At 34.8% G+C, this 25810-nt stretch overlaps 3 protein-coding genes across 3 annotated transcripts; 1 reads left to right on the top strand and 2 right to left on the bottom strand.

Annotated features, from left to right (window-relative positions):
* Positions 1 to 9877: 9877 nt before the first annotated feature.
* Positions 9878 to 10499, bottom strand: LOC145059988 (uncharacterized). Its single transcript, XM_079007734.1, has 2 exons — positions 10457 to 10499; positions 9878 to 10374 (listed from the first exon to the last, which is right to left on the bottom strand). Exons 1-2 carry the CDS (start codon positions 10497 to 10499, stop codon positions 9878 to 9880), a joined length of 540 nt encoding a protein of 179 aa, XP_078863860.1.
* A 3-nt stretch (positions 10500 to 10502) lies between these two features.
* On the bottom strand, positions 10503 to 11324 carry LOC145059990 (uncharacterized). Its single transcript, XM_079007735.1, has 2 exons — positions 10788 to 11324; positions 10503 to 10706 (listed from the first exon to the last, which is right to left on the bottom strand). The coding sequence occupies exons 1-2, from the start codon at positions 11322 to 11324 to the stop codon at positions 10503 to 10505; spliced, it is 741 nt and encodes a 246-aa protein (XP_078863861.1).
* A 2541-nt stretch (positions 11325 to 13865) lies between these two features.
* LOC145060558 (uncharacterized) lies at positions 13866 to 19198 on the top strand. The gene is made up of 18 exons (XM_079008204.1): positions 13866 to 14559; positions 14660 to 14770; positions 14856 to 14912; positions 15018 to 15091; positions 15184 to 15283; positions 15449 to 15522; positions 15625 to 15725; positions 15830 to 15933; positions 16018 to 16071; positions 16174 to 16229; positions 16320 to 16358; positions 16457 to 16598; positions 16677 to 16861; positions 16952 to 17019; positions 17127 to 17199; positions 17288 to 17349; positions 17486 to 18677; positions 18762 to 19198. The coding sequence occupies exons 1-18, from the start codon at positions 14479 to 14481 to the stop codon at positions 19021 to 19023; spliced, it is 2835 nt and encodes a 944-aa protein (XP_078864330.1). The 5' UTR covers positions 13866 to 14478; the 3' UTR covers positions 19024 to 19198.
* Positions 19199 to 25810: the final 6612 nt, after the last annotated feature.

The raw sequence follows: 25810 nt of genomic DNA on the forward strand, positions 1-25810 counted from the left end.
TTTTGTCCTCCAGTCGTCCTCTTACGTGAAACATCTCTTGTGACGCTATGTTCTTCTCATCTAGAGCTTTGTTATAGTCTGTATGGACGGCAACACATGTGTCATTAAGATCGTCTATGAAGACTTGATAGTCATGCATGCTATAATTTAGAGTTTGAATCATAAGTTTTACCTGTTCGATGATGCTTAGAGTCCCATCCTTTTCCATGTAGCAGTAGTTATTTTCCAACTTTGTAGACTCATCCTTGTCCGCAATTGCCAACATGAAAATCTTGCCTTTTCCCTTGACGTTGATGATGTCTTCATCCTCATCTCCGGATGACCAAACTTGATGGTCCCTTTTCACATGGGCTACATATGCCCTTGCTTTCTCCTTTTCCTCCAATTCTTAAGCCAATCTAAGATAGAATGCTCTATCTTTCACCACATTAGCTTTGCAGTCTTTGGCAAAGTGGTTCTACTTGTTGCACTTATGATAGATTACAATATCACTTTTATCTTCTGAAGAGGTACCGGAGTCATTTGAATTGGTGGGCTTTAGTGCCTCTTTGGGTTGATTGTTATGAGGTTGTGGTGGTGAGTGAGTGTTTTTAGAGAAACGGGAATGATTGTTTTGAGGATTGAAGTTGTGGTTGAAGGGGGGTTTGTTGAACTGCTGATTTTTATGAAAAGAAGAGGGTGGTAGCCGATTGAACTGTTGGCTAACAAGAGCAATTGCGTTCTGGAATTCTTCATCATCATCATACTCTGAGTCAGCTTCGTATGACTGTGGAGGATTTTCATACGAGGAGAGTAAGATTGAGTATGTGGTGCTTGTGCTATGAGAGCAAGTGGTCCTCCGAAGTCAGCACAATCCTTGAGTATCGTAGATTCTTGTGCTTGCAATTCACCATAGAGCTTGTAAAAAGATAAAGAATGGATCTTTCTATCTCCTTGGACTATCATCTTAGCAGTCGTCTAGTGTCTTCCCAGACCATTGAGAAATTGAAGATTTGTCTCATGGTTGCTCGAACCGTGCCAACATTAGATAACTTAGTGACAATCAAATTGAACCTTTTGAATGAGTCTTCCAAACTTTCACCAGCATGAGCTTTGAAATTGTTAAACTCATTGAGTGCGGTTGTGAGCTTCTTATCTTGAGCTTTTTTTGTACCCTTATATAAGTTCTTGAGAACATCCCAGATCTCTTTTGTTGATTTGCAGTTTATGATAATGTCGAAGTTGTCAGGAGCAACTCCACAGGAAATTTCATAAAAAGCAACAACGTCATTTTCCATTTTGTCGAGATCATCTTTGGTGGGACGATTCAAGACTGGTTGACCTCCTCTTAGTCTGGTTGTGGCTCCGTCAATTTGAACTGGTGTAAGAACAGGGACATGTGGCCCTTCTTCTACAGATCTCCATACATCTATTCCAAGTCTCCTTAAGTATCTCTCCATCCTCTGAGACTAGTGATGATATTCGTTTGCCACCAATAGTGGAGCTCTGTTAGAACCACCATCACTGTTGGAAACATTGAGTGATAATGCTTGTTCCATATTTCCTTGTTTTTGAAAATGCTTTTTTTTGTTTTTAAGAAATGAGTTTCAGTGGTATAGAAGGCTTTTTGAAAATCAGAGTTTTGTTTCAAAACGCAACCACTTTGGCTCTGATACCAATTGTTGAGAGAAAACTTGAGAAAAACACTTGAACAAATGTTAGAAAAAGTTTATATTGCGGAATTTAAAGTTTAACTCAAAGGATCATAAAGCTCAACAATAATAAAAGTTAGAGTTAGATAGTTAGATGGTTAGATGCGGAAATATAAGGAAATATAAATGGCAACAAGTATTATATCAAGTATACACTTAAGTTGATTCTTAACAAGGAATGCAATCAGGCCATGTTAGTAAGTGATATCAAACTCAGTGATTAAGTCAAGATTGACTTGCTCTGACGGAGAGGTTTAGATCTGTTATATTACAAATTATGTTTAGTAGAATTTTGAGAGTAAGAAGGAGATGAGAGAGTGAATTATGAAGTTCAAGAGCTATGATATTCAAGATGCGTAGACTTGTATTCATTTAGAAAGAGAGAACTCTTTTTATAGAGTCTCAAAGATTACAAATGTCCTATCTGTTTAAAGTTGCCATGCAAGGCACATTGGATAAAAGAGAGTACATTTAGAAAAACAGATAAAAGACTAAGACTAAGTGTTGATGACGATGACTGCGGTTGTGGTACTTGACTGCGGATGAAAGAGTGGTTGCGGATAAGGGAGAGGCTGAGATTTGGATTAAGTTTAAGAGGGTCACTTCTATGTTTCAACACCACAATTCTTTATCGGCTGCCGCTAGCATATCAAAGAATTTTTTATCTAATACATTTGGCTCCTCCTTAGGATTAATAGTATTAAAATTAGGAGCCATTGCATCTATGACCATTTCTCTATAAGAACATTCACTTTCATTAAATTTTTTGTTTGAATCATCCACCCCTAAAAACGTATTGTCATCATCAATGGATGTTTCACCATGTTTATCCCAAAACCAATATTCCTCAACAAAACCTGATTTATACAAATGATGTTTAACAGTATCAGTGTCTCTATATGGTATGTTACGACATTTGATGCATGGGCATTTGATTCTATCTTCATCTATGAACCTATGTTGATTGGTAGCAAAATCTATGAATTTTTTCACTCCTTGTATGAAAACATGCGATATATAACTACGATTGTCTTTTCTTTCATACATCCACTTTCTATTTGTATTGTTCATGGTGTTAAATTTGTAAAGTATACATTTAAATAACACAATATTATATGTTCATTAATATTGATTTGAATTAATAGATGAGATTTGAAGTAAATATATATGTAGAATATAAATATTGCAAAGGTACCTTAACAACAACTCGTTTCACAAAGTTAATGATCGAATGTTGAACCAATCTTCAAAGTTTTCTAATTTTAATGGTTGATAATTTGATAATGGATTATAATATTTGTAGAATGGTTTAATTGAGTTCGAGAATTGCAGAACACATATTCAAAGAAAGAGTGTCTGAGGGAACCTTCGACAACCCTGATTTCAATGTGTTAGATGGATACTAGGTCAAATTATTGGGTCAATATTATTCAATACTAGGTTAAGACTCGTATAGTACACGGGTAATTATAAATTTAAATAACATGCATAATAAATATAGATAGAGAGCTAATTATATTATATATTCTATATAGATAATTTTTATTAATAACGACTTGATTACCAACTTATTTTTAATTCCATTACCTATACTTGATTACCAAAAAATATTTAAACCTACTCAAACACCATAGCAACCAAAAATGACTAAAATGCCCTTTTACCAGAAAATAACAACATAAAAAAAAATTATATACAACTACATATGCAATACAATATAAACACTAACATTGAAAGACCAATATTATCAACCATTTATATTTTTAAGAAATATACAAAACCTACCAAATTCCACATACCAATGGCAAACCATGTAGTATCTTTGTGAATGCTCATCCTCTTCATGGCCTACCGCAAATGCTCCTTTAACAGAATGATGTGGCTCTTCACATCGGAATGTGATGTTATTCGTTGTAAGTACATGAACAACATCAACAGTCCGCAACAACTCTTTGGCACTATCAACAACACCCGTGTACTCCCTATTATCCGGAACTACCCAACTAAAATACGCATCAAGTAGTTGTAAACCTACACATTAAAATAACTATGAATTAATCCAATGTAGTCGTTTCAACACAACAGTAAATATTATACAACACAACACAACTAATATACTAGCCCCAAACTACAAACATGCATTAATTAACTATATACAAAATTTAATGTACATATAAACCATACATACCTTGATCACACTGAGGAGGCCCTCTTGAAATGTAGATCATTCCAAGAAAATAAATTGCTCAAAATGATCCACATCTGCTACCTCTTTTAACAAAGCCACTCCGACTTCAAAATTTTCATTACAAAAGCACTCCTTCTATTAACAGAATAACAATATCATTAACATCAATTACACTAAACATTAATAAATGGAATAGATTACATATAGTTACTGAAGATACATATACCATTCCTTGTCTAAACATGGCTTCAATGTTATTATGCAATGCACATGTGCGTATAAATAAATTAACATTCAGATATTTGGGACCCATTCCTTCAATCATATGCAGAGATGTTGTTCTGAACACTTGAGGATCACCCCCACTTCATACATCTTCTTTGAACTTCAAAAATTTAAATACACATGAAATAACTAATAAATAAAGTTGTATTTCATCAAATATACATTCATTAGTTGATGTTTATTGAGAATTACCAAAGTCTTGTAGAGATGATGTCTTTCACAGATTCTGACCCTACTATTACAATAATCCGACTCAAAATCTCTATTGGAAGATCATCTAATGAACGACAACTTTTGGTATTCGACATTCTACTTACAAAATACACATTGGTGTAGTTGATTTCAATTTTTTTTTAAAAATTAGGTGTAACTGTGAAAAACAGTGTAACAGGGTATGGAAAAAAACTTACTTTATGATGCTTTGGTCGCAAGGACTAAATACGGGAGTCACTATTCTCGGAGAAAATTGATTTTAAGAACGATTACCCTTCGATGATTTGGGGGTTTAAGTGTTCGTCTGCAGTTTTATTGTCAGGAAGATTTGAGACGTTATGAATGGTTGAAGAACTTAAACGCCGATATGACATCAGAAACATCATGGCGCCTAAACGATATAAAGTGCAAAAAGACCAAAGTGACCTTGAAATCATTCCAATATGTGATTACTAAGGGTAGTTTTGTTAAAACATACTATTCAAACATTATAACCTTTTATGGGTCAAAGTGGAACTTTGGCTATTTAAATGAAAAAGATTAAAATAACATATATATATCATAGTTCATAATTATAACACAACCATTTAATTTTACTAACATAATATAAACACTATTATAACACAACCATTTAATTTTACCATGACATATATGGCATCCATGGATGTTACCATCACAACCATGACACATATGGCATCTATGGGTGTTATCATGACCTACATGGCATCCATGGGTGTTACCATCACAACTATGATATATATGGCATCCATGGGTGTTACCATCATAACCATGACTACTTTACTATGTACCATACACAATCCACATTCTAATTACCAAATCCAAAATAGAATACATTTATGTACTGATATTAAACCAAATTACAAATATATATTAACATTTCACCAAATTACAAGTATATATTCACATTACACCAAAATACATATATAATATGCATCACTAATTGGGTGAATCAAACAACCACCATATAACTACTCTAAACTAATGTCAAACATCTTAGCAAACTCAACCAAACATGTACCCTACAAACAAATATCACAATTAAACAACCAATTGTATTCATTCATATAAACTTTTCCATATCTGCTCACATAAGGATGCTTTACACAACTTTTGTGCAAGCCATGGAATTGTATCTGCTTTGATCTCCTTCCCCTAACCAAGTGGCTTCAAACCTTGTAACAGGTTTGTTTCAGATTCCAACTTCTTCTTGTATTAATGTAAGAATTATTCAACATGATCAGAGCTTCTTGCTTCCTTTTCATTGTCTTCGGCCATCAACAACATTCCCAAAACGAATATCGCATACAACTGTCCCTTATCGGCTGCATCTTGAAGCTACTGTTTCCCCGCTTCATCTTCTCCTAACAAAAAATACTTAGCCTGAAATACATTAAGTAATCATACAATTTTAATATAAACAAATACAAATATAGAAAACAAATTGCATGTGTAAATTTTAGAATGCATAATAAAAGAGTACAATTCCATCGTTGAAGAGTATGTGCGGGTGGTTCAACTTTCTACATCTATGGATGACTTCATCTGTATCAACACTAAATAGAAGAAACCTTAGTCGATTTGTGAGTCCTTGTTTTTGCTAGATTTCACACATTTTTTATTCTTAAACTATCCTCTAAACTATAATATCTAAAGTTTCAATTCTTTTACCCAAGAACCCTCAATTAGGCATAATTTATCATAGCATATGTCACAATTTATATTCATAATAAACACAATTATAATATAAGTCTCGATGCTAAGAAACATGTATTACAATTGTGTGCTAGATACATGTGTTATTTATAGTCTAGTGTAAGTAACTAGAAGTCTGATAATTCTCGGATCCTCCAGAATCAACATATGAACGTTATTTGACTTGGTATTCCGAGTCTTTTGTCTGGTTGAGATGACCCTCCATTGAGAATGTGTCTTGTGTTGACTAGTTCTGCACATGTGAGAAAAATAAAGAAAATATAACCGTTATAAGTGTTAGAAGTAGTAGTGGTAGTAGTCATGATCCCGAGATATGTTTAAGAATCCTGTGACTTTAGAAATATTTAAGGATCCCGAATATGATTCAAGGATCCTGCTCCTAACATATACTAGGCATGTCTGATCTAGAACATGACGGAATGTGGGGGTCGTAACCCAAAACCTCTATAAAATCTTGGACATGGAATATTATGGAAAACGTGCACAAAACGAAACAAAGAAGAAATACACAAGTTTGGATATGCTTGGGGATAACTCATTCCACTTGTTAGCCAAGATGTATGGTAGATGAATCTGTTGACAACTCACATATATGGTCGTGGCCAAGCTGAATATGGCAGCTTCATCTAGATCTATTTGGGCAATTTTATTTTTCTAGAAAATGTTTTCTATTTGCAAATTTCGTATTTTTCGTTGTTTTTATCCAATTTTTAGATAGATGTGTATATGTACTCATATTCCGCATATTGGGAACACTTATGGATTTAACAATCTATATACTTTCTTTTTGTGCCTAAAATTTTGAGCTTCGCCACACATTATCTGAAGTTGAACTTCTCCATAACCTTAAACATTATAAGGGAGTACGAAAAGCGATCGGAAACAATACGTGATATATCCGGAGGAATACCAATATTTTGTTTTCCTACCCTATATCTAGTTCAATTTTACGATAACTCAACTTGATACACGTCATTTATTTGGACCAATATTTTGGGTCTAGCATGAATATGGTTGCTTTATTAAGTATAACTTTAATGGGTAACTTTAAGATTTCAAATCGAGTTTAAGTTATTAAATACTACGTTGATAGTTTATTCAAAGTTCAAACTAATCAAAATTTCAAGTATTACTCGAGTCAAATAAATCTAAGCTTACATCAAATTGATTTTTAGAGTTATGACATTGAATTCAAACTTAAAATGTTTATTTTCCTTGTCGGGGTAGCCTTGGAAATATTGGTATTATTATTTGGAAAGGTCACCGTCGGAGAGAGTGGTCGGCTGTCGTACCTTTTCAACATGGGCTTGGTGGGGCCTTTTACAAACCGCCCCAATAAAACGTTAACAACTACGCTCCATTTTGACCCACCGAACCCGGACCCGAACCTCTATCCATAAAATTATGATTTTTAATTCTTATATATATATATATATATATATATATATATATATATATATATATATATATATATATATATATATATATATATATATTGGTTACTAATATTGTTTATAGTTTATTATACATCTTATTTAATGATTTATTTTGACTTTGTTACTCCACACACATCGAATGAATCCGTTGTTTAATCTTTTAAAACTTAAAAGAACCTAGTAAACCGTTAGATCTACTCCTTTTACTAAATATATTTTTAAATTTATTGGACATAGTAGAAGTGACGGTGGAAACCATAATTTATAAATTAAATATTCCCATTAATTATAGATGACGGTGATGATTAAAGAAACACTCATCTAAACATGTTAAAATAATTTTAAAAATAAAATAAAATTATTTTTTTATGGGATGATAAAAGAATACATACATCTTTATTGTACACCGTCTTATCTTAATTAAATTGTTTTAGCATTATTCACCTTTAGTAAGAACATGTACTTTTAAACGACAATTGTGACATATTAAAATCTCTTTTGACGATTTGTGGTTGCCTTTTATATTATTTCGTGAACCGATTTTGATCTTTTCAAAAAGTAACTTTATGTAAAGACATTGTTTCTATCTAATTACAATTTCTTAATATGATGAACATAGAAATGTCATTAAGAAAAAACCAGACAGTTGTGTCATATTTTTAGCTGACACGATACGATACAACAATTTTTATATAACACGAACATGCATGATAAAATGCCGTATTTTGTTTTACTAACACGAAAATCATCTAATTAAAATATCATAAAAGCGACCAACATGTCTAACACAAAAAAATAATAAATAAAATAAATATTTAATTTATTTAATTCAAAATTAATCTTAGACAAAATTGCATTTTTCGTCCCTATGGTTATCCAAAAATTGTGGATAAGGTCCAAAATATTTTCAAGTTGCATGGTTGGTCCAAAACATGAAACTTCTTGTGGTTTTGGTCCCTGGAGTTAACTCCCGTCTATTTCCTTCCATTTAGTGTAGCACGTGCCCTCCATGTGAGGGTAATTTCGTCTTTTCATCTATTGGTCCCTGTGGTTTGAAAACTCCTTTAAGACCCAACCCACAACGTCTCTCTTCTCTTTCATCTTCATTCAGACAACGCATCTTTCTCTCTTACTCTTTCTTGGTTGATCGATTTCTTTGTTCACTCACAATGGTGCAACAACTGTGTTTTTGTGGAAGAGATGTTGTTGTGCGAACCTCCTGGACAGATTTAAACCTTGGTCGTCGTTTCTTTGCATGCCCTAAACAGGTAACAATGTGCAAAATTAGGTCAACGATTTTGATTTAATAATCCATCCACTTTTCTGTATAATTATAGGATTCAAAATGTGGATTTATTGGGTGGGTTGACCCCCCCCCCCCCCTCATGTGTCCAAAATTGACAACTATAATACCAGGATTGTTGAGAACAATCAACAGGCATGAGCTGGATTTGGGGAATATGCAACATGATTCAACAAAACTCAAGATGTATTTGGTTATAAGTTGGGTTCTGCTTCTTTTGGTTATCTACTTTAGGAATTAGGACTTACATGTTAGGGTGTAGTTTTTGGAAGATTGTTGTAATGTTGTGTTTTGTAAGCTGGAAGTGTTAGTTTTTGTTATAAATTGTAAGCTGAAAGTGTTAGTTTTTGGTTATCAGTGGTAACTTGTTTGAATGAAAGTGTTAGTTTTTGTTATAAATTGTCTCAGTAGTTTTTGTTATAAATTGTCTCAGTTGAAATGGTTATGATAATAGTGTATGGTGCAATGCTGAAAATGTTAAATATTGACTATGATGTTAACCATAACAGAATACCAGAAAGTACATTACCAATAGCTGCTTTAACAAAACAAAAACCAAACATTACCATTAAGCAGTACCAAAATTACATAGTTATTGCATAACCATGTTCAAAAGTGCATAACCATTACATAACCAAGTTCAAAAGGGCATAAATATTACTTAATAACTATAGTTTTAAAACATTACCAACTATTACAACCACAAATAAAACACAAAATCTAGTAGCCTACCCTTGCAACACTTCAAACTTCATTTGCTTGACTGGTACCTCCATTCCCCCCCCCCCCCCCCCCCTTTACCCTTGCATGTCCTGGCATTATGGCCCTTGTTCTTACACTTACTACATGTCACACTCACAAATTTCCTAGTTAGCTTCTGACTTTCACATTGACCTTGTTGTGGGTTCTCTTTCTGACTTTGGCTTACACTCTTCTCATCAGCAGTCTGCCGCCTTTTCTTTTTTGGTCTTCCTGGCTGCTTGTGGTGTGGTGGAGGGGTAAGGGTTGTTGGGCAATCACTCTTAGGTCACATGCTCCTTCCTTTGATAGGGTCGACTGTGAAAGAGTACATGCTTTTCCATGTTTCTAGCCAATACACCTTATGCACATAGGTGTACAGTTCTCCTACTTGCTCACCATTGTCTGCCATTTCATTGATTGTTGCAATTGCATGCTTGCAAGGCATGCCTGTCAACTCCCATTTCCTACAACTGCAAGTCATCTGCCCTATGTCCACAACATGTTGATCATGCCATGCCCCTTTAACCTGGTACTTACTCACTCCATTCCATCTTGTAGTGTATTGTGAAGCACTTGATATGTTTGCCTGTAACAACCTTTCACCAGTAGGTGTTAGTGGACCTGTGCACTTGTTTATCACCTTCATCACATTACAAACTCTTTTCATAAGATATTCCCTTATGAACTCCAAACAGGTTATTATTGGTTTATCCCTTCCTTTTACGAGCTTACTGTTGAAAACTTCACACAAATTATTCAACAACATATCTGACATTGCCCTACCTGTTATTATATAGTACATGTTGGTAAGTAAAATCAATGGGAAATAATGAAAATATATAAAATTATACAAATAAGTAATTACCTGAGAAATGGCTTCTAGCCCAATGATGGGGAGGGATTTTCATAAGTCATTCATACGCTTCCATGTCATAGGATATGAACTCTCTCATCAGTGTTTCAAACTCCGGGATGGTTGTGGCTTTAGCACAATTCCACAAATGTTCCTTGTACTCCGTAGTCCTCCATACTTTTCTCATATTCTCATAGATATGCCTTAGACAATATCTATGTTCAGCACAAGGAAATATTTGTGCAATAGCAGGTATGAGACCCTGTTTACATGAAGGAAATAACTAAATTAGTATATAAGTATAAGTTAGTTGTCTAGCAAAATATGCTAACCATAAAAGTACCTTCTGTCTGTCACTGATAAATGTGAAGTTTGAGTTAGCATGCATGTCCAAGTCATTTCCAAGACATTCCAAAAACCATTTCCAGCTATCAGTGTTCTCAGTCTCCACAATTGCATATGCTACGGGATAGATTCCATTGTTGGAATCAACCCCAACAACTGTAAGAATCTGACCTGGGAATGGTCCTTTCATGATTGCACCATCCAAACCCAAAAAATCCCTCATCCCAATCTTAAACCCTTTTTTTAAAGCTCCTAAGCACACATACATCCTTTTGAATTGTCTGGTTGAGTTGTTACAGTTAGGCTCAGACTCCACTTGAATTTTTACAGTTGTATCCACATTTGTTTCTTGTAACTCTAACACATAATCTCTTAAAACTGCATACTGTTTAATATAGTCTCCGACCACCATTTTTGTTGCGAGAGCTTTAGCCCTAAAAACTTTGTCACCCGAAATACTAACCTCATAATTCCTTTGTAGCTCCTCTTGAATTGCACGAATTGGCACTCCAGGATTTGATTCAATCTGATCCATAATCTGTTTCGAAATGAAGGTGGCAGTGCAAGCTTTGATTTTTCAGGACTGAAGGCAGATGTGATTGCGATTATATGTCTTTACAAACCAGTACTCATTATCATTTGCCCTAGATGCGTGGAGTCTCCAAGTACACTTGGCCTTTTCTTCAATTACTTCTTTTCCCTTTACCTTTTTTGTGGTAGGTCCACCAACCCCACTTGCATTAACTACCACAGTTCCCTTACAAACAGATGTCAACCTATGTTTGTCATTTTTTGTAAAACAAATATTTCTTCTAGTCTCCAGTGCATGGCTATCAATTTTTTTCCTTTAGTTCTTTTTTTGATTTATATTTTTGTCCTACATGGAAGGCCACCTTGTGTACTTCACCATGAGAACACACTCTCTCCTTGCCTAACTGTTTGATGATCTCCCTTCTTTTACTATCATTGTCTGAGTCTTCACCCATAGAATCCCATTCATCATTGTTAATAACCTCTATATCCTCTACTTCCTCTTGAACATCATTACCCTCATGAAACTTATACTCACTCCCTAAGTACTCTGCATCTGTGTCTATACCCATGTGAAAATTCCCCATGTCTACTTCAATATCCGGAATTAGGTTATCTTCATCAACCATAAAGTCACCATCTTCACTATCTTCACTGTTGTCTTCACTGCTCTCTGAATCATCATCACTACTTGCATCTACATTAGCCATGTTGGGTGTTTTTTTTTGGAATACTTTCATTAAATTCAACCCCATAGAAAGGGTCAAAATCTTCCAACATTTCCTCTTCTACACTATAGTTGTCTTCAAAAGGGACTTCATTTGATTGGTGTTGCTTATTCATAGCAGTACACCCTTCCTCTACACCCTTATTTGCAATAGGTTGCCCCTCCTCTACACCTTCATTCACTGATTTTTCAACCATTTCTACATCAGCATTAGTAGTCACAAGGTCAACTTGATCACCTTCAACAACACCTATTCCTCATTTGTCTACCCAATCCAAGCAAAACTTTTTACTACATGATGAGCTACCTTGGGTAGGTTTCCAACCTCTGCCCCTACTCAACTCAAGTGTGAAAGACCCATACCTTGCCAAGGTCAACCCTACAGTAGGGGATACGGGCTGAGGTGGTTCCTCATATTCTATCTCTTCTATTATAACCCTTCTAGGACAATTTGGGGACATGAAATAGGTAACTAACGTTGTTTCTCCATGCTCTGTGTACACTTTTATCAGTTTGTTCTCACTCACATATTTTGATAGGTTACGTACATCATCATCATTACCTAGAGCTCTTAGTCCAAAATCCAAACCCTCATTGGGCAAACGGAAATGGTAGTAGATGACAGGTGGAACAACATACCCTAAATCTAACATGATAGAGTCCATTTCGTGTATGGAGAATTCTTCTATATCGACCACGTCAATGTATGCTACAACCCCTTCAATATACTTGATGCCTGGAAACTTTGTGAACTTCCCACCATGATGAAGTTCAATACTGAACATGGTGGGATGTCCAGCTTAAAAAAAACAAAAAACGATTTTCAGATTTCAAAAGTGTAAGAACGTGATCAAATACAGAGCATCTTACCATAAATTTGATTGAGATCAATTTCTTCACCGTGTGCTCTGATGGACCACATTGTGAGAACCATTTGCGAAATTTCAACTACAGATTGAAGCTCGATCAGGAAAAAGGTTTGTGATTAGGGTTTTTTTATCTTCACGTCGTCAAAGGTGGGTGAAGGAATAGGAGTAGCCAACTGATAATTAGGGATGATATACACAAATAGGTTGTAGAGCTTTCAATTGACGGTAATGTGTAATACAGATGAAAAGACGAAATTACCCTCACATGGAGGGCACGTGCTACACTAAACAGAAGAAAATAGACGGGAGTTAACTCCAAGGACCAAAACCACAAGAAGTTTCATGTTTTGGACCAACCATGCAACTTGAAAACATTTTGGACCTTATCCACAATTTTTAGATAACCACAGGACGAAAAATGCAGTTTTGTCTTAATCTTATAAAACATGAAAAACAAATTCTAATATCATTTTAAATCTTGAACATAAATACAAACACAAGACAAATACAAATTCAAACTTTATATCAATTTCATTTTGTATAGTATATTTTTCTCCGGTTCGTATGTATGATCCGCCCTAATTACTATGATTCATAAGTCCAACTTTATTTTATCAATTTACTTTTTTTCTTTGAACAATGAAAGCAAATAACAAATTAGGATCCGTTGGACATTCAGTAACCTATTGAAATTAAAAATTGAATTTAATTAAAGAAAATACTTTATTAAGTTTAAAATTTTATTTTAAATAAATGAAATTTCAATCAAAAAATATTTTCAAAAAAATTTTAAAATTTTTAGTTTTTAATTTAATACAATTTTATAAATTTTAAAAAATATAACTAATTTTTTTTCTTATGATTTCAAAAAAAAAAAAAAAAAAAAAAAAAAACCAAGCTCTAATTTCAAAATTTGTTATTCAGCTACATATTAATTTATAAAATTCGTGTGTGGCAGACGCCATTTGAGAAGTTCTTTTTGCTAAATTCGGATCACACATGGCGGAAGTTGCACGTCGTGCTTCCCAGGTGTAACATCCTCCGACGTCGGTCATCCAATTCCTCCCCCAACTCAATGCTATATTATGTCTCCTCGAAACTCGATCCCTTTTTATGGCGTCTATAGTACAACCTTTTCTTCGTCTATCCGAATCTAAGACTATTTAAATCCAATTTCACTGGAGTCGGTTAATGTATGTCTTTCACAATTCGTGGCCGAGATCCTGTTTTTGCCTTCACACTTGAATTCAACTGCTACTTGCACACCTACCGCCGGCGATCCATAACCCCCATTTGAGGTTTTAGCTCACAGTTTTGACGAATTTAGGTTTTCATTTCGTGATTTGGATATGGAAGTTGGGTTGGAGTCGAAGACACTTGTTTGTAGGTGTTGAAAAGTATATTGATTAGGTTACAAGTTGTAATCATACCTTTTTTCTGATGATTAGAAAAGGGTTCCAATTGAATCTAGGTTTTTTCTTCATTCTTCTGTAGAAGTTTCAAAGAGGGGTATACCGTATACATTTATACAGATAGAAAAAAAATAATTTAAATTAGTCGACATGGTTAGCGGGAATATTTTCCATTTTAGAAAGAATTCATGGCCGCCTGAGGAATATATAAATCGGACGACTCTGCAACTGGTGAGTTGAATCGTTAGAGTCGATATTGTTTTCATTTGCTATAGTGATCAAAATGCAAACATAATTTTTGTTAACTGTTCGTTTTAATTTTCGAATACAGCTTGATTTCGATAGTGGTGCACCTCCCGAACAAGCATGGAGAAGGAAGTTAAACACACATGCCAGTATTCTCAAGGAATTCAGTATTACTTTCAAAGAAGCAATAAAAATGGTGATTATCAGTTTCTGTAGAATCGTTATTATCAACTCACAAGAAGATTTCCATGGCTTGAAATTTCGTGTTCTATAAATTGCAGATTACCCTTGGTATACGTTTGTGGTCATATGTAAGAGAAGAAGCCTCCCATGGAAGGGTAATTAACCAACTCTTTCAAGTTTCAACTATCTTCTTCTTTTCCATCATTTCTTGTGGTTTGATTGGATTCATTTACGCATGATTTTTGGGTTTATATTCACAGAGAGCACCCATTGATCCCTTCAATCGTGAAGGAAAACCATTAGCAAGCCAAGGGGTTCCTCTTGGTGGGATGGGGTAAGTAAGTTTTGAGCAAACATGGAGTTTGTAGTTCATGATGTGATCATTCTGAATGTCCATTTGACCAATTTTGACTTTTTTTTTTACAGAAGTGGCAGCATAACTAGAGGTTTTAGAGGAGAGTTCAGGCAATTCCAAATCCTCCCGGGTACATGTGAGGCTTCTCCTGTGATGGCCAATCAATTCTCTGTAAAGCTCATGCCTTTTTTTTTTTTATCATTTGTCTCTTATATCTGTTTGTTTCCATCTTTTGAACTCAAGAAAGTGGCTTTTAGATGTTATTTGTTTATTCAAAGGTCATCAAGCTGGATTCTTTTAGTTCTAAACTATCATTTATATATAATTTAACTGCAGATTTTTATATCGAGAGAAGGTGGCCACAAAAAATATGCATCAGTTTTATCCCCTGGTCAACACGAAGGGATAGGGTAAGGGGATAAATTCCAACTCTTAAACCCCTTTTGCTCTTTTCTTGTGTTCAACATATTTTCCTTCTTAAGTAATAATATATTTGTTTGTTTATATTCCAGAAAATGTACAGATCAAGGTTTATCATCATGGGGCTGGAATCTGAGTGGTCAACATTCTACATATCATGCATTGTTCCCACGTGCATGGACAGTTTATGATGGTGCATTTTGCCTTCTTATATTCAACTAGAAAAGCATGTTATATTAACTTGTTTTATAACCCCATAATATGAAATTGAAATACTTTTTTTTTGCTTATTTTCAGGCGAACCAGACCCTGAACTAAAAGTTTCATGTCGCCAAATTTCACCATTTTTGCCTCATAATTATAGAGATAGTAGCCTTCCCACTTCTGTTTTTGTTTATACGGTATTAAATTCAAGAACCCAATATCAAAATTTATACATTTTGTAATTTAATAATTTACAAAATCTTTACTTTCTTTTTTGTTAGTTGGTGAATACTGGGAAGGAAAGGGCACAAGTCAGCCTTCTTTTAACATGGGCAGTAAGTTTGCTTCTCCTTCTTCAACTCACTGCTGTTTTGAGCATTTTTCCACATCGGTTTCTTGAATATTTATTTGTTTTGTTTTTACTTTTTACTTTACAGAACTCAATTGGAGGTGTCTCACATCTTTCAGGAGATCATGTGAATGAGCCTTTCATGTGAGTATGATTTAGGGCTTTGTTTCTTTTAATTTTTTTCTCAAGTGTCTGAATTTGATTAAATGACCACTTTACCCTTGTGAACAACAGAGGCAAAGATGGAGTGTCTGGCGTGCTTCTACATCACAAGTAAGTCACCTTTACATCTTTCTTCATCACAATTGCAAATTTGGGTTAATAATTTATATTATTTATAACTTTTACCATTTTATCCATATAATTTACAGAACAGCAAAAGGGAACCATCCTGTAACTTTTGCAGTGGCTGCCTGTGAAACCCAAAATGTCAATGTGACGGTTTTACCGAGTTTTGGTTTGTCAGAAGGAAGCAATGTTACTGCAAAAGAAATGTGGGGTAAAATGGCACAGGTAAAAATTAAAATTACCTATGTCTGCTTAAAACCCTAAACCTTAAACCTTAAAACAATCTATTGTGATTATGTGTAGGATGGGCAATTTGATCAGGGGAATTTCAATGTGGGCCCCACAGTTCCTTCATCAGCTGGGGATGCAAATTGTGCAGCAGTGTCTGCTTCAACATGGGTTGAACCAAATGGGAAGTGCACTGTGGCATTTGCAATTTCATGGTCATCCCCCAAAGTTAAATTTATGAAGGGGAAATCGTATCACAGGTTGCTCATCTTTACTAAAGTTTCAAACTTTTCACTACCATATTTGTATTCCTTGAGTTTTTAAAATGAAATTTGTTATATGTTTTGCAGGAGGTATACTAGATACTATGGTACTTCTGAAAGGGCAGCTGAGAACTTGGTTCATGATGCTCTAACAAGTAGGCATGCTAATCTGTTACACTTCAATAAATAATACTGAAATTAATGTTATTATATAAAATCTTTTTGCAACATTAACAGCTTGTTTGCTGCATCTTGCTATCAGATTACAAAAGGTGGGAAGAAGAGATCGAGAAATGGCAAAATCCAATCTTGAAAAATGACAAGTTACCTGAATGGTAAGTGTTTCATTTTCTAAAAATAATCTTATTTTCGTTTTATTATCTTCATCTTTTTATATAATGTATTAAAAACTTAACTTTTCAGGTACAAATTTACATTATTCAACGAGCTCTACTTCTTGGTTGCTGGTGGCACAATCTGGATTGGTACTAATCTAATCTTAATCTCAACCCTTTTCACACAACAAACAAACTTCAATTAATACAAAACTAATTTAAATACCTTCAAAATTATGTTATTTACAATTTTGTATCTTGTAATAACCTTTTTTTTTTCTTCCAGACACACCACTACCAGCAGCCGACTTTGTGCATGACACCACAATTAAACCCAAATTAACATACGACACAAACGGTGATCAAAATGGTATCAACAACAGTTTCACATACGAAGACGAAAATTTCACAACTTCTAGTGAAGAAGACGAATTAGAACCTTTAAATCCAGATTTAGACAAAGAATCAGAATCAGACGTGGGAAGCTTTCTATATTTAGAAGGTGTAGAATACATAATGTGGTGCACATATGACGTCCACTTCTACGCATCCTTCGCCCTCCTGGCCCTCTTCCCAAAAATCGAACTCAGCATCCAACGCGAATTCGCGCGCGCAGTCCTCTTCGAAGACCAAAGAAAAGTCAAATTTTTAGCAGACGGAAAATGCGGGATCCGAAAAGTCAAAGGCGCGGTCCCACACGACCTCGGGACCCACGACCCGTGGCACGAAATGAACGCGTACAACATCCACGACACCTCCAAATGGAAAGACCTAAACCCTAAATTCGTCCTCCAAGTCTACCGCGACTTTGCCGCCACCGGAGACTTATCCTTCGGGGCGGAGGTTTTTCCGGCGGTGTGCGCCGCCATGGCCTACATGGAACAGTTCGACCGCGACCACGATTGTTTGATCGAAAACGACGGTTTCCCGGATCAAACATACGACGCATGGACCGTCCACGGCGTCAGTGCGTACTGCGGTTGTCTCTGGCTGGCCGCGCTGCAAGCGACGGCGGCTATGGCGGCGCAGCTAGGTGACGTGGTGACCGCGGAAGGGTATAAAGGTAAATTTGTGAAAGCGAAAGCGGCGTTTGAAGCGAAGCTATGGAACGGGAGTTATTTTAATTATGATAGCGGGTCGAGTGGGAATAGTAAGTCGATTCAAGCGGATCAGTTAGCGGGGCAGTGGTATATGGCGGCTTCTGGGTTGGGGAATTTGTTTGATGAGGTTAAGATTAGGAGTTGTTTGCAGAAGATTTATGATTTTAATGTTGGGAAAGTTGGAGGAGGGAGGATGGGGGCTGTGAATGGGATGCATCCGAATGGGAAAGTGGATGAGAGTTGTATGCAGTCGAGGGAGGTGTGGGCCGGGGTTACTTATGGTGTTGCTGCTACTATGATTCATGCGGGAATGGAAGAACAGGGTTTTGCTACTGCTGAAGGGATTTTTACTGCTGGTTGGTCTGAAGATGGTTTTGGGTAAAAGTCTATTTATAAATTGAAGAAAGAGCAATTCACTTTTGAAAAAATTTTATAATTCACAATGTGTGGTTATGTATGTAGGTATGCGTTTCAGACACCGGAGGGGTGGACAATGGATGGGCATTTTCGGTCGCTTGTGTATATGAGGCCGCTTGCGATTTGGGGGATGCAATGGGCGTTGAATCCTGTAAAGGTGGTTTTGAATGCACCTTCGATTAATATGATGGACAGAAGACTGCATGAATCGGAAGATGATGGACAGACTTCGAGGAATGAGACAGGAGAGGGAGTTAGGAAGATGGTTCATAAAGGCAAGTGCTTGGTGTTTCCTTGTACTTGCTGACTGACACGTGGCGGTATACATGATGAAAGGGGCTAACCTGACCAATCTTTTGTTAAATAAAAATGAGGTGGTGGTGGCTAAATTTATTGTTATGTAGTCGTTTAATCTCTAATTGATTTTTGTAAAATGTACAAACGATTAATCTTATTAAATACTTCTGGCTTCAAGCTTCAAAGGGTGGTTTTTAACCTTTGTAGAACTATCGTATGTTTGATTTACGTAAGTAATATAAAGTTGAAGAAAAGAAATATATTATAATGTCTGGTTGAATCGAATCGAGTACTTTATTATTATTATTATTATTATTATTATTATTTTGAATACACGTTTTTTCAATTATTTTGAATTTTTGTACATCATAATTCATACATACAACTCGAATTTGCTCTTCGTTCCAATGTGGATGAACAAATTGCTTGTCTATGTATTTGTGGAAGTTCATTGTAGAGATATTTATTAGTTTCATATTACATTAATTTGTCCTTTTTTAATCATTTTGCATACGTATTTATGATTTATTCAATAAACTAAACATATATACTTATCATCTCACAACAGACTTTTTAGAAAATGTACACTAAAATAAGCATATATACATATCATCTTACAACATACTTTTTAGAAAATATACAAAATTCTTCGACCATATATTATTAGTTGTATTATTGTATAGCCTTTTTCGTTTAGGTTTATGCATAGCCGCAGCCTTAGGCATAATATTTCGTGTATATATTTTGTATATGTTGTTCCTTTTGAATCAATGAGTAAGATCTTTCATCATGGTTTTGGAGTAGCTTCTAATCTTCTTTCCTTGTATGTTCCTACAAACTCTCCTTATCTCTAAGGGAAAATGACTCTTGAGGGTAATTAACTTTTGCGTTTGTATTTATTTGGTCCTTTTTTTTTTTTTTTTTTTTTTTTTTTTTTTTTTGTATTCAATATACCATCGAACTTGTTGTTGGTGTTTATCATATCCCTTTTGACTGGGTTTTGACCTGTAATAGTCGGTCAAAGGGTTATGGTGAACACAAACAACAAGTTCGATGATATATTGAGTACAAAAAAAGGAAAGTGACCAAATGAGAACAAACGCAACAGTTGGTTACCCTCCTGATTCATTTTTCCTTTACTCATTTACAACAAATCACACATCATCTCCTACTGATATTAATGACGTTATGCTGCTTTTGTAGACACATCACCATAATATTATTATACATATTGATGTTGTATCTTATCTCATGAGTTAGATCTTAAAGCTAAGTAAACTAAAAAATCATAGCACTTGTGATTCCACTCGTTTGTAGACTTGTCTAGAATCCATGATACGATAAATCATTTGATTGGAAATGTAAATGTAGTCATGAAATGTGCCTGCTTAGTCAACATTCCCCTAATAAATATTCAAGTGCATTACAAAGTTGTACATGCATGAATAATGTCCTTTCGTAGGTTATGTTTTGAAGAGAAGCAAGAATGAATCTCATAAAGTCATTAACATTAGTAGGAGATGATGTGGGATTTGTTGTAAATGAGTAAATGGAAAATGAATCAGGAGGGTAACCAACTGTTGCGTTTGTTCTTATTTGGTCCCTTTCCTTTTTTTTTTTGTACTCAATATACCATCGAACTTGTTGTTTGTGTTCACCATAACCCTTTGACCGTCTATCACAGGTCAAAAGCCGGTCAAAAGGGCTATGGTAAACACCAACAACAAGTTTGATGGTATATTGAATACAAAAAAAAAGGGACCAAATGAGTACAAACGCAAAAGTTAATTACCCTCAAGAGTCATTTTCCCTATCTCTAACCGTGTCCAACAGCTAGATTTGTCTTGGATGTTCATTAAGACTGTGTTTGGCGCGCCACAGCTAGCTGATAAGCTAGCTTATTTTTCGAGCTTTTTTTATGTTGTCGTGTTTGGTAAGCCAAAAAGTAGCTGATAAGCTAGCTTTTTGAAAAGCTACTTAGACTCGCTATTTAGGAGCTTTTTTAAAATTTTCCAAATACACCCCTTAATTAATTATAGAAACACATATTTTTACATGTCCTTTTATGTAATTTTATATATTTCAGCTAGTTTTTCAGTTAGTTTTACCAAACATCATTTTTTATCAGCTAGCTTTTCAGCTATCAGCTAGTTTTTTATTTAACAGCTAGCTTTTCAGCCATCAGCTAGCTTTTCAGCTAACAGCTAGCTTTTCAGCTAGTCTGCCAAATATAGCCTAAATCTTATAAATTGAATACATCTCAAAATACATTATCAAAACATCCTTATCAATTTCACGAAGAGAAATTAAATATCCTCCTATTTTTTCTTCCATCAAATCTTCCTACCCAATTAAATAGTGACACGTGTAACATTTAATGTTCAATTAATGATATTTTAATATACTAATATTGTTGGATTAGTCTCTAAGTCCATAACTATTTTGGTATGTACTTGACCCGATGGTGCATGGTCCTTTTGGGTTGCCTTCACCGAAGCAACTTGATAGGATGAATTATGGAGAGAAAGGATTAAATATGATTTATTAATATATTATGAGAATAATATATTAAAGGAGAAATCATATTGTTTAATTAATATTAGTCAATAATTAATTGGTAATTAGTTTTGTGACTAAAAGAGATTAATTAAACTTAAGGGACTGGAATTGTAATTATAGGATAATTGCAATTTGGGCCATGGATTGCCTTGAATCAAGAGGTGGACGAATTCTATGGGGAAACCCATAAGAATTTCGTCCATGGGCTTGATTAAAGGAGTCTATGGGTTGCTTAGGGCTTAAACAACCAAATTAGGGTTTCCTTGTTAGATAACCCTAATAGCCTCACTATATAAAGAACCCTTAAGGCTCAAAAACGTAGGGAACTTCTTTTCTAGGGTTAGAACACATTTTGGGCAGCCTCCATCCTCTCTCCTCCTCATCCTTTTGCTTATGGTGTTTGTGAGCCATTAGAGGAGTGACACTTGTGACTCTAAGCCTTCCAAAGTCAATTCACAGAGGAATTAGGATTGTTATTGCTACATAACAATCAAGGTAACATTATGAACCTATTCTAATATCTAATATGATTACTTGTATGCTAGAATTAGGGTTTATAGTCTTGGATTCAAAGCATGTACAATAGAGAAACCTAGATCCAAGCATTAGGGTTTGTATGAGCACATAGGATGTCTTATGACCAAAACCCATCAGTGGTATCAGAGCCTAGACTGGTTTCTATTGTATTGATGCTTAACATGTTTGGAAAATTCGATTTTTTGGATTCTGGAGGCTGGACTCGCCGAGTCCATGGCTGAACTCGCCGAGTCCATGCAGACTCGACGAGTCCAAGGCTGACTCGACGAGTCAACTCGTCAGATTGAGGGTATTTCGCGATTTCTTGCTGTTTTTGCTTATGGATAGTTACCTTATCATGTTAGATCAATATTAATCCGATTATATGATATATTTGACTATATTTTTGATCTAATTGAAGATATTTATCAATTAATAAGATAATTGTTTCCTTATAAGATAATTGATTAATTATTTTGACTAAATTGATAAATTGTTTTGCAAGAAATCATTAAATAAATCAAATATGGATAATTATGTGATTAACTGTTAATTTGAATTATTTGTTATTTGATCCTTGTTGTTATGAAAAGTTTCATATTTTGCCCTTTAGGTTTTATAGTTTAAATTTGAACCCAAAAGTTTTGTTGTTTTGAAATTTAAATAGTTGAAACCCTAATGTTTTGAAAAAGGTTTCAAAACTTGCCCTCAAGTTTTGGAATTTAAATTTTGATTAAATGGTTTAATTTTGATGTATATTTAAATTCTAAACCCTAATGTGTTGAAATGTTTCAAAACTTGCCCTCAAGTTTTGGAATTTAAAAGTTGATTAAAAGTTTAATTAGGAATGTTAAATTCTAAAACTCTAGTGTAGTTTTGAAAAAGTTCAAATGACACCCTTATGATTTTATTAATTAATTAAGGTGTATAATTAAAAGAGGTTTAATAAATCCATAAAATTTAAGGTCTACAATTTAATTGAATTAAAAGTATAATTGTTAAATTAGACCACCTAGTATTTTGAAAGTATAAAATACACCCTATACTATATATAACATTAAAAGTCTAACATTATATATATGTATGAGTAAAAGTCAGTCTTACCGTTAGTAGGCCTCATTCACGAAGCTGGTCTATAAGGGGTGTTTAAGGAAATTGCCTATAAAATGGCGATTGAATGGGTATCCACTCTTACCCACCGCACTCTTGACTAGTGGAGGGTCGTTAGCCGAACGGGTAGGATGGGACGAAACCTTCCATTATAAGTATAATGAATTATTAAAGTAACTAAATGTTTTCATAAAATTCCCAATCTTAGTTACTTAGGTAAAAGTGAATTGATGCAATTCCATGAAATTACACTTTGTGCCCCTGCGAAGACGTTAGTGGAGCGTGTGTGGTTTACCGGCACACTAAATGGGTCTAAGCAAAGGTAGCAAAGGGTGACTCAATGTTTGTCATAGTTCGGTGGAGCGTGTGTGGTTTACCGGCACATCGAATAGGTGACTGTAACATGTGAGGGCACCATGTAAGTTTGCATGGTTATTCACACCCGCTTTGTGATCCACGGCATCCCAGTCACAAACAAGAGGGGCATATCGAGATTTAAACATGCCATTGAAAGTTCAATGAATCTCAAAGGATCTAGGAGTTTTCATAGATTTAAAACTTAAATTTCTTTTTCGTTTTTCATAGTGGAAATTAGAGAATCGTCATTCACTTACCTTCAAATGTTCTGCAATTAGGGTTACGACATCCCTCTCCCGAGTTGTAGAATATTGTGTTGGGTCCTAGCCTTAGTATCTCATTTGGGTGATTTACTAAGGACTCAATCTATCAACTAACTTGAATTCATTTTTCTCCCGTTTTGTTGATGTCAAAGTTCGACAACTATGGTCTTCCCAAATCCCGTGGAACAAGCATTCCACATGAAGATGATATTCCACGATTCGATCGAGGAACAAGAGATCATGCTTAACTTCCTCCTCCTCCTCCAATTATTCTCCCTAACCTACAAGTTCAAAGGCTTGAAAAGTTCATGATCACTCAAGCCCTTTTGGCAAGTAAACATAAAGAAGGAAAGCCGGTGTGTGCACACATCCTAGGGATGAAGTCACACATTGATAGGTTAAGAATGTTGGGATTCGTTGTTTGTGAGGAAATGACTGTTGATTGGGTTCTTCAGTCACTTCCTAACTCATATAGTGAGTTCGTAAGAGAGTACTATATGATGAACCACGACGTGACCCTTATAGATCTCACCTATATGCTTATTGCTGCTGAATCAGAAATGATTTGGCGCAATAGAAAAGCAATGTTGATTGGTGAATTTGCCTTCGAGACCTCTATGGATATAGACAATGGCAACGAAAGACATGCTATGATCGAAAAGTTTGATCATATGAGAAAGGCAATTTCTAAATTAGTTCCATTGCTAAGAGAATGGGCATTGGAGACGAAGCAGCCCCATTTACCTAAGAGATCTAAGAGATGGGAGAGTCGAAACGCATGGCTCTAATATAGATAAAATCCATTGACTAACTCTTTTAAGCTTCATTCTAGATTCTTAATACATAATATGATAAGATTACAATTGATGTTTTGTAGAATCGAAGAAAAGAAAGGGAGCTTAAAGGAAGAAGTGAGCAGAATCTAACCATGAAGGAATGGATTTCGATCGTATTTCTCAAAGATTAGATTCTTAAGCTACTACTTAGAGTTAGAGTTAGATTGCTAAGAAAGATATATTAGCATAAGTTTTTCAATGAATTGCATTGTAAGGACAAATTTTTCCGCAATAAAATAAATTTTGATTTTAAATTTTATTTATTTATCCTTGCAATGGCGTGTATGAAAAATTGATGTTAAAATGTTTCTATTATTAGCAATAATGGATTTGGTTCTTATTGTGTTATGGAAAGTTGAGAATTTACCAAATAAGGAGAGTTTCTCATTGCCCAAAGTTTTAATTGGACAGAAATTTGGAATCACGCAACTTGGTTGCACGATGAATGAGAAATTTCATATTTGGAAATTAGACAAATTCATTGACAAAGTGTCAAGTGAAGGACTAAGAGATCGAGCACACAATGTTGCGTGTTGATCAAGTCCACCATAAGAGTAACAATGATATTCGTCATGATTTACTAAAGGTTTAGTAAATATGATTATACTTACAAGATTAAGTGTAATTCTGAATTGATTAAAGGGTTTAGATCAATAGCAGAATGAATAAGAAGAATCAAGTAGGCAGAAAGATAAAAGTTTCTCCATTCTAAGAAGATGGGAGAGTACCTTTTATGCTTTATGATAGGTCTTAATGATTAAAAACCATATCTCAATTGATCCTCTAAGTGAGTCTTAGTACAATTGTATGTCTAAGAAGAGGAATCAAGAATTGAAGAAATGGTTAAATCAATAAGTCAATCATACTTCGTTCCAATAACAAGTCTTAAAGTTAAGATTGTGACATTGAGTGAAAGGTATTAAGAAGGTTTGTAACTTTCATTAAATGTGGAAAGTTGTGATGTCTTGGATAAGACAAAGACCAACTAGGACCAATTTATGAAGTGTTTTGATAAAAGCTACACTAACTCTTGAATATTTGTTTGTCAAGAAATGGTTTTTGACAAGAGAATCTTATATGTCAAGGAGTCAGTGGGAGTCTTAATGGACTTGAAAGGTTTCAAGAACAAATCAAATAAACCTTATCGATCATCACT

This window comes from Lactuca serriola, chromosome 6, assembly GCF_051521515.1.
Source record: "Lactuca serriola cultivar US96UC23 chromosome 6, Lser_US96UC23_V15, whole genome shotgun sequence".
NCBI lineage: Eukaryota > Viridiplantae > Streptophyta > Magnoliopsida > Asterales > Asteraceae > Lactuca > Lactuca serriola.